We start from the raw sequence: 10,000 nt of genomic DNA, 5'->3' as shown, positions 1-10,000 counted from the left end.
GCGGGGTCAACCTCGGGCAGAGGTCAGGGAGGGGTCGGGGAGGGGTTAGTGTCCGAGACCAAATAAAGGGCAGATGTTGAGACTGAAGCATACAGTATTTCATTTTTTTATACACTAAGAACGAAGAAAGAAGAAGATGGCTGCTGAGCGCGTGATCTGGTCTGTGGAGGACGTGAAGACGCTCCTCACCATCTGGGCTGAAGACTCAGTCCAGAGGAAAATCGATGGGGTGTGCAGAAACGAAGACGTGATGAAGTTCATTTCTTCAGAGATGGCCAAGGTCGGTGTGTTCCGAACAACACGACAAGTCCGTGAGAAGCTAAAGAAACTGCGGGCGTCCTACAAAGCGGCCAAAATACACAACGGTCGCAGTGGTGTGGCGCCAAAGAAGTTCCCTTTTTATGACTTGATGGACAGCGTGTTGGGTCACCGGCCTAGTCAATCCACGGGACGGAACACAGCAGAACTGCAGCCTGCAGAAAATGGTAGAGTGTAGCCTATCTAAAACTATAAAAACTTATCTTTATTTTAGGCCTATATATATATATATATTTTTTAAAGGCTATGATGCATGCAAACATGTCTACTAGCCTATATTCTGCGAGTCATATCGGAAAGCTCTAACGCCCGCTGTTCCATGTTCTGCGTCTTAGAGCGTCCCATTCCAACACCGGAGCCCAACTCCCGGTTGTGTGAGACGCCTGAGATGGAGGACAGCGTTGTCGAGTCGGACGCTGAAACGTCGGTCATGGGTGATGCAGAGGGAGAGGGAGAGGGACCACCTGCACGAGAGGTCCGGCAACAACCGTCCCATCACATCCCCCCGAGAACCAGAGCAGGTATGGGCTAAAATATATAGCTAGCCTATCTTCATATCTACACCCATTTATTTGCGGTGATTTAGGCCCCTATATGCTATTGTACATGGTACTAATGTTGTCTTTGTAACTCAACAGAGCCCAAGAGACGGACTTATCAGCAGGACCTGCTGGCTAGTCTCGAGAGGGTAGCTCGAGAAGACCGGGAGTGTGAGGTGAAGCTGCGGGAAATGGAGATGAAGAGCGAGCAGGAAATGCGAGAGAGAGAGATGGAAAAAACAGAGCAACTAGGGCAGGAACTCGCCCTCCAGATGCAACTTGCGAGGGAAGCGTGGGCAGAGCAGATGAGAAGAGAGGACAGCAGGGGCAAGGAGATGCTGAGTCTGCTAGCCGCCATGATCAACAAGAAGTAGACACTGCACAACACTGCGCAAGAGTAGAAGTCTATTTTTTGGCCTACTCATTTTTTATTTTATTTGAAAAGCTCTTTTTCAAATCCACCATTTTTGACTTTTTGTATTTTTTATAGGATATTGGATTTGAATGTTTTTTGCCTTTATTTATTTGTTATTGTTATTGTTATTTCCATCCATTTGACATTAAAGCCCTTGTGTAAATTTCAAACTGTGTTTGGCGATCTGTCTGAAACGTGCGATAGGCCTATAGCCTACCAGACCTTCGGCAATAATAGCGCAAAAGCTAAATAAGCCGACATAAATGTAATGTGTGAGTATTTGTGAGACACTTGGTGTCCAGTGGAAAGCATGCCAAATCACGATAATGGCACAAGAGTTGGCGGCTAAAAGCAGAAAAAAGCCGACATGACTTAGCTATGACATCCCAAGTTTAAGTGTAGTGGTGCCCATGATGCCCTGATAACAACAAAAAAGTTATGTTGGCTAAATAACTTTAAAAGCACAAACAGAAGTGCCAAAGTTGTATCTTATGAAATTATGCCATAAGAAAGCCAAACACCCCAAACTAGTGCTTAACCATAATTTGCCCAGAATTTAGCGATAAGTCCCCCATGCAGCCACATTATTACACAGTAAAGCACAGCTGTTATTGACTTAGGCCTATTTAAAATCATCCTCACTCTGCTGCCCTAGTGTCTCATGTTTTGCAGACATACTAAACCATAGGCATACGTTTTGCAGACATGTGCCATAGTGCGCACACTTAGAATTCCCTGCAGGACACACACCGATGTTATGCAGATTGAACGACTTGTAGGCTACGCTACTTCCGTGGCTACTTTAATAAATAGTCGCTATTCCCCTGGCTCATAATTTTCTATAGGTACTGATGAAGGTGCTATCTCCGGGATTTGGTCTCTTTTCACATGGTAACTTATTCAATTACCTGCACATTCACCATGAATAGACAGGTGGCACGCTGCAACGAAGGGGTGTGTCGCTATGTCCGGGGCCCATCATTTTCTATAGCAGCTGATGAAGATGCTATGTCTCCGCGATTTGGTCTCTTTTCACATGGTAACTTATTCAATTACCTGCACATTCACCATGAATAGACAGGTGGCACGCCGCAACGAGGGGGTGTGTCGCTATGTCCGGGGCTCATAATTTTCTATAGCAAGTGATGAAGGTGCTATGTCTCCAGAATTTGGTCTCCTTTCACATGGTAACTTATTCAACTACCTGCACATTCATGTCTCGCTATGTCCGTGCGCGATTGGGGGGATTAACTGGGCATGATGACAACACCTATTCACAGCAGCTAGGTGTCTGACACTGGGGGGGGACACTGGGAGGCTATGCTTGCTGTGTTTGCCTTAGGCCTACGTGTCTTACATTTGAAATATAGTAATAGGCCTATTGTAGTGTAATGGATTATTTTGAAAAGACTGTCTAACACGAAATCAGTAGGCCTAATGCATTAGACCTACAGTTTCACTGGTGATGGTGAATACACCATAAGGCAGGGGTATGTCGTTGTGCGCGCTTGTGCATACGTTTGAGATTACTTGTTTGCGTCACAGCTTATTAAAAAAGGCTTCATGTGCTGGACAAAGTGGACATGAAATAAATAACCTGTATTCCCATCATCCTACTGGGAGGTTATGCCTGCTGTAGGCTATTTGGGAAGACATTTGTCTACCCAGCAGACAACTATCAAAACCACATGTTCGGATAGAAAGGACAGAGACGTGTCTTCGATACATTCGTTCCTTTATTTGTAGGCACAAAGGTCATAACGGTGGCTAAGCACGCCAACATAGGCAACATCAAACACACATAAGGTCAGAAAAACACCTGTCGCTAACGAAGAGGACGTTCATTTTGTGTTGCCCATCAATCTGCTGTTTCCATAGCAGCTAAGCTTTAGGCTACTGCTGTTCAGCGAACCACTGTTCCAATGCACGTCTTACGACAGCTCCAGCGTCGGCATTTTCCCCTTCCTCTGCCACGCGGAGAGGTTGAGCAAGTTGTGACGGAACGTCCCACTCTGCAAGGAATGCGTCCAGGTTTTGCTAGCAAAGATTGTGCAGTGTACAGCAAGCCAGCACCATGTCCTCAACAACTGTGACACTGCATTCATTTTTTTTGCCCAGACACCTCCATCTTCCTTTTAACCGCCCAAAGGCATGCTCAACAACACAGCGGGCACGGCTTGTCCTCTTGTTGTACAGCTCTTGACTTTGTGTCAGTCGACCACTGTCCGGGAAAGGTTTCATCAACCAGCTCTGCAGAGGATACGCAGAGTCGCCAAGGATGAAGTAGCCCACGTCGGTACCACAGATGTTTCTGACTCTGCCTGACAAAGCATCCGAACCGAGGGCCCACCACCAGATGTTTGACTTCTTCAGCACCGTGGCATCGTGTTCTCGACCAGGTATGCCAACGTTCAAATCCCAGAACATCCCTTTCCCGTCAACAACCGCTTGCAGAATGATGGAATGCCATCCCTTTCTGTTGCAGTAGTCTGACTGGTATTGCTGTGGTTTGGTGATGGGGATGTGCGACCCATCTATGGCGCCCACACACTGAGGAATGCCGTATCTAGTTTCGAAGTAGTCTGCCATCTCTGCCAGTTTTGCTTGGCTGGGTAGCTTGATGTGTTTTGGTGTGAGGTAGGATATGACGGCCCGGCAGAAGGCGTGCACAGTCGTCACCACGGTAGTTTTCCCCACAGCAAACAAGTTGGCTACAGTCCTGTATTCAACGGTTGATGCCAGTTTATACAGCGCGATGGCCACTCGTTTCTCCAATGGAATAGCCAGCCGAAAGGAGGTGTTTCGTCGCTGCAATGCCGGTCTCAGTGCCCTACAGAGGTAGTCGAACGTTTCTCTGGACACTCTGAAGTCGTTCAGCCACGGCTCATCGTTGTAGGCCATGGCGGTGTGCTCCCACCAGTCACTCGATCGTGGATATGTCCACACTGATTTCAGACACATCACTTCAGTGCAGTAGCTGTGAACAAGCTGCGACAAATAAACAGAAGGGGTTTGGTTAGCGACGTTATGCTACTCAGTTCGCCGGGTCAGTTACCTACTTAATTCCAAACCTAGCCTGCTAGCATTCAGCCATGTTTACGAGCATAGCCTAGACTACTAGCAAACACTACACACATAATACGGACATAATACGGACTTTTTTATTCGAAATGCATGTTGGAAAAATTCCACCAATTTTATGATACATACCTGTGCTCTCGCACGTCTCCTTCTGTTCACTCTCAGTTGTCGAGCTGCTTGTATTTTCATGCGTCTTTGTCTTCTTAACATGCGCTGCGTCCCATACAGCTTCTGAATCGACTTTGCCATGTTATTTAACTGTTCTTGAAAGGCAAGCCATTTTCTTTGCAGTTCTTGTCGTCTTTGTCCGTAGTCTACGAGCCAAACGGCGACCTGCTCCAGCAGAGTTTGCTCCATTATTTTCTTCTCCTTCTTTGTCGTTGTTCTGTTGTTGTCCTTCTGTGATTTGGCTTGTTGCGTGTTGCTCATGTTGACTAGAGCTATATGCGGATGCGGGGCGAAAGTGGGCTGTGCCCGACTGACGTTTCACAAACAAGGCGTGTACCTGAATGTGCCTGGGGTCGGCTATGAGACCGATCAGGCAAAAAATGGCCCGGGGCCGGCAGCTCCGAGCCGGCCACTCTCCTGAGCCCCGGGCGGCCCCGGGCCGCTGAAGCGCGGGGCTGGCCCTGCAATGAGACCAAGGCTATTGAAGCCAGAATGCCATGAATCTGGCAAACCAATTACAACGCAAAGATGTGTTTTGAATCAAAGCGGGCAGGGTTTTGAGGGAAGGTTGTTCTCATCAACAATCTTCGGATGTATTATGCATCGAGGCCAGAATAAATTAGACATCCACATTTAGTCTGGTTTATCAGGCTAGGGAATTTCCCCCTGGCCCGACAGACCAAAGGTGCCATGGGCTCTAATAATAATAATAATAATAATAATACTTTCGTTTTATATAGGGCCTTTCAAAACACCCAAGGACGCTTCACAGACTGTTGTGTTGGAAAGTATGAATTAGGGTTTAATATTTTTCCCGAAAATGGCATGAATCAAATCCCGGGATAGGACGACCCATATCCCGGGAAATCCCGGGTCTTTTTTTTTTCCTCCCATTTTTTGATCTAGTCATGTAGGGGCTATAATTCAACTGTTCCTCCCAAACTGGCATTTGTATCAAGTTGTTACTGTTTGTATCATTATTGGGAGAAAAGAATTAAGATTAAGCTCTACTATCCACCAACACAATAATAATGAAGTGTAAGATGATAGCCTGTGCGCAGCATGCAGCGCTTATCAATGACGGGTGGATTGTTGGTGACGGTGACACCAAGTCGCCTGCCCGTCCCCCAATTCCGCCCGCCTACTTATATAGGCTATAGTTAATTATGTATCCACTGTTTAAGTCAGGAATGGATATCGACATGATACGGAGTTTGTATGCTTAATATTTGAAACGGTGATGACATTTAAAACCGAGTCAAACGGCCATAAACAGCATTGTAATGAAGGGTGTCGTAACGGCAGATGGAACTTTAATTTCACGACGACATTCTGGCTATAAACTCGCCCTGGCCGCTTCCCTGTTTCACTTTAGGACCAAAAGTATTCAACCGTTTCCACAGTTCCTGCATCGGTAAAGCCAGGACTACACGTGTGAACCAAATCAACACAACAGCATGAAGGAATAATAAACAGTAACGGAAATACAGACGTGACCTGAAATCAAGCGGGCGGAATTGGGAGCCTTTCGCCAGAGAATTGTGCTGAAGCTAGATTTTGGACATGCTGGACGTTATCGCCAAATTACGATAGAAAGGACTACCAATGTTGGCTAATATTGCTCATTACCTCATCTACACAGTTGCCGCTATCCAAAAATATACGAGAGCATAATTAAATAGTATTTGAAAGAGTGATATTATCATGTTTTCAGTGAAGTGATCAGTGAAGTCGGCGGACCTTACTATTATATAATTCGCTCACACAAAGTGCATTTCGCACTGTCATTGTCCAATTTCAGAAAATGCCTCCAGGCAAAACTGGCAGCAGACCCAGACATTGCTGAAAAGGTCCTGTATAGCCTACTGCTGCTGTTTAAGTGAGCCTGAAGTGTTACCAAAGATTCTCTATTCTAAACCATCCCTGGTGTTACCGCTGCTAGATTGCACTGTTGCTTACTGTTGTTAGGACAACAAATAGACACGAATTTATTTATTTTTCCCGGTTTCCCGTCATGGCTTTCCCGGGAAACAGGAAATTGTTTTGATCAGATTTCCCGGGAATCCCGGGTCCCGGGATTAAACCCTAGTGTGAGTGTGTGTGCGCGTCAGTGTGTGAGCGTGTGTGTGAATTTATGTAGTGAAAGTGCTTGTGGAACTAACAGCCATAAGCCTCCAGGAAGAAATGTGTCTTAAGGTGTTGCTTAAACATGGCCAGTGAAGGGGCATTCTGGATGTGGTCAGGCAGATTGTTCCAAAGAATGGGAGCAGCAACATGGAAGGCTCTGTCACTGGTGGCCTTGAGCCTGGCACGAGGGACGATCAGCTGGCCCTTGGAAGAGGACCGTAGGGATCTTGAGGGGTCATAGGGGTGAAGGAGGTCTGTGAGGTAGTGGGGTGCCAGACCATGGAGGGACTGGAAGGTTAGGAGGAGGACTTTGTAGGTAATGCGTGACTTGATGGGGACTCTAGTAGTGTCAACAATGATCGATCGGGCGATCCAATCCAATGCAGGGCATAGATGATACAGAATCGATCCGGCAAGTTCCAGAATCAATCCTGCAATTTTTTTCAGTTTCAATTACTTCCATGGATATTGTGGGAGCAAATGAATGTTACATTGAACCAAAGCACCTCAAAATATTGCAAGACTGATACAGACTGATACAGAAAACAGCCAATAAATTGTTGCTCAGTATCTGACTACTTGTATTGCCTCATCATGACTGATGAAACCTTTGCTTTGCTTTTAGTATAAATGTAATGCATTGCAATGAATTGTAGAATTGAATCGGATCGGATCAGATCGGATCGGATCGAATCGAATCGCTACCTCCCGAGTCGTAATCGAATCGCATGGTGAGGATCCACAACACTAATGGGCTCCTTCAGGTTTTTTCTCTTTCCTTACAGACGGGTCTACAATTTTAGCAGAAAAGCCCAGGACTCAGTTTCGTGGAAGCGTCGGTGGTAAATCAGTAGGTTTACAATGAGAAATTGAATTTTAACCAAGAAGTTTGCTAATTTAGTTAGTAACGACGCTGTCAAGAAACACACCCCTGGATTTTTTCAATTCTGCTCCAGCCCTGGGACAATCAGGGCTTTCCTCTGTGCCCCCCCCCCCCCCCCCCCCTCCATGTTACACTCCAGTCTCCATGTGGTGTCTCTCCCCACAGGGGGGGGGGGGGGGGCATTCAGAAACGCCTCACACATACAGTACACTGCTCACATACTCAATTTTAAAGTGTTTTCTGTTAGAATCAAAGAAAAGGGGGGCGCACCTTGCATCAATTTTTTCTTTTTTCTTTATTTTTTGTGCACATGACGCATTTTGGCGTGCGCCCCCTTTTTCTTGGGCTCCTTCAGGTTTTTTGTCTTTCCTTACAGACGCGTCTACAATTTAGCAGCAATAAAAGCCCAGGACTCAGTTTCGTGGAAGCGTCGGTGGTAAGTAACTCAGTAGGTTTGCAAATCAATAGGTTTAAGATGAGAAATTGAATTGCAACCAAGAAATGTGCTAACTTAGTTAGTAAAGAAACGCTGTCAAGAAACGCACTCCTGGATTTTTTCAATTCTGCTCCAGCCCTACTGGGACAATCAGGGCTTTCCTCTGTGCCCCNCCTCCATGTTACACTCCAGTCTCCATGTGGTGTCTGCTCACAGTGGGGAGGCATTCAGTAACCACAAACTGCGTCTCATTATTTATTTATATTATTTATTTATATTATTTATTTATACCACCATGTCGAAAAATGCAAACGCGTTTCGGCTATCAAGCCTTCATCAGTGCGTACCACACGTTTCGGCTATCAAGCCTTCATCAGTGCGTACCACACGTTTCGGCTATCAAGCCTTCATCAGTGCGTCAGGGCGTAGTACGCCCTTGATAGCCGAAACGCGTTTGCTTTTTCGACATGGTGGTAATATAAATTAAAAATGAGACGCAGCTTGTGTCGGAGTGCGGATTTTTCTTCCCTAAGTTGATACATTTTATAGCGCACCCAAAGACTTTCGTTTTTCCAAGAAGTTGAGCGCGTCCTTTGCCAAAACTTGGAGGCATTCAATAACGCCACATCTCACACATACAGTACACTGCGCACACCCTCATTTTTAAAGTGTTTTCTGTTCATATCTTTTTTTCATATTTTTAATATTTATTTAATATTATGTATATTTTTTGGCGTTTGTTGTTTTTGTGAAGTCTTGTTAGAGGTATCTCATCAAAAACTGCTGGTAAATATTGTGTTATGCTCTGTTTTTGCATTCAATAGCAAAACACATGTTATTTTCTTATGCAATCAATTTAATAGTAGAGTAGTAGAGTAGAGTAGAGTAGAATACCAAAGCATGCAGAAGAAAGCTCCACAAAATACAAAGATAGCAACTGGATCTGCTTAAAATTAAACGCCCAGAGTGATTTTGATAAGGTGGCTAGTTTCTCTCTCTCTCTCTCTCTCTCTCTCTCTCTCTCTCTCTCTCTCTCTCTCTCTCTCTCTCTCTCTCTCTCTCTCTCTCTCTCCTCTCTCTCTCTGTGTGTGTGTGTGTGTGTGTGTGTGTGTGTGTGTGTGTGTGTGTGAGAGAGAGAGAGAGAGAGAGAGAGAGAGATTGAGAGATTGAGAGTGTGTGTGTTTGAGTGTTTGAGTGTGTGTGTTTGTTCTTTTTTTTTTTAAAGAAATCAATAAGAGTGAGCTGCTCTGCAAATTAGCCGTCAGTAAAGAGAGAGAGAGTGTGTGTGTGTGTGTGTGTGTGTGTGTGTGTGTGTGTGTGTGTGTGTGTGTGTGTGTGTGTGTGTGTGTGTGTGTGTGTGTGTGTGTGTGTGTGTGTGTGTCGTCAGTAAAGAGAGGTTCAGTTCTCATGGCATTCTGTTGAAGATCAGCCTGTTCAAACAGGTGCTTCAGGGCTCTGCAATCTCAATGCCTTTAATTCCATCACACACACACACACACACACACACACACACACACACACACACACACACACACACACACACACACACACACACACACACACACACACACACACACACACACACACACACACAATTCACAATTCAGTCCCAGTGGAATATTGTTGGCAGGCAGCCTTTGTCCGAGTCCGTGGTCTTTTGGGGTTAAAGGTCGGGGGCAAAGAGTGACCTCATCCCTTAAGGACCTGAAGCAATGTCCAATCTTTCACAAGAGGAGGAAGAGGAGGAAGAGGAGGGAGAAGAGGAGGAGGAGGAGGAGGAGGAGGAGGAGGAGGAGGGAGAAGAAGAGGAGGAGGGAGAAGAGGAGGGAGAGCAGGAGGAGGAAGAGGAGGGGGAGGAGGATGGAGAAGATTAGGAGGAGGAGGGAAAAGAGGAAGAGGAGGAGGAAGAAGAGGAGGGAGAGGGGAAGTAGGAGGTGGGAGAAGAGGAGAAGGAGGAGGAGGAGGAGGGAGAAGGAGAAGGAGAAGGAGGAGGGGTGGAGGAGGAGGAGGTAGAGAAGAGGAGGATGAGGTGG

At 46.0% G+C, this 10,000-nt stretch overlaps 1 protein-coding gene across 1 annotated transcript; it reads left to right on the top strand.

Annotated features, from left to right (window-relative positions):
• The first annotated feature begins 50 nt into the window (after positions 1–50).
• LOC134435951 (uncharacterized) lies at positions 51–1,420 on the top strand. The gene is made up of 3 exons (XM_063184985.1): positions 51–485; positions 654–839; positions 957–1,420. The coding sequence occupies exons 1-3, from the start codon at positions 137–139 to the stop codon at positions 1,229–1,231; spliced, it is 810 nt and encodes a 269-aa protein (XP_063041055.1). The 5' UTR covers positions 51–136; the 3' UTR covers positions 1,232–1,420.
• Positions 1,421–10,000: the final 8,580 nt, after the last annotated feature.

This window comes from Engraulis encrasicolus, chromosome 20 (assembly GCF_034702125.1).
Source record: "Engraulis encrasicolus isolate BLACKSEA-1 chromosome 20, IST_EnEncr_1.0, whole genome shotgun sequence".
Taxonomy (NCBI): domain Eukaryota; kingdom Metazoa; phylum Chordata; class Actinopteri; order Clupeiformes; family Engraulidae; genus Engraulis; species Engraulis encrasicolus.
Note: the sequence above shows the minus strand (reverse complement) of the source record. Positions and strands in the feature narration are given on the sequence as shown.

What these genes read in the sequence shown, in the direction of transcription:
- LOC134435951 (XM_063184985.1), top strand. Translation starts at nt 137, where the DNA reads ATGGCTGCTGAGCGCGTGATCTGGTCTGTGGAGGACGTGAAGACGCTC. An exon ending in ACTGCAGCCTGCAGAAAATG is followed by an intron (nt 486 to 653) that starts GTAGAGTGTAGC and finishes TCTGCGTCTTAG; the next exon opens with AGCGTCCCATTCCAACACCG. An exon ending in CCCCCCGAGAACCAGAGCAG is followed by an intron (nt 840 to 956) that starts GTATGGGCTAAA and finishes GTAACTCAACAG; the next exon opens with AGCCCAAGAGACGGACTTAT.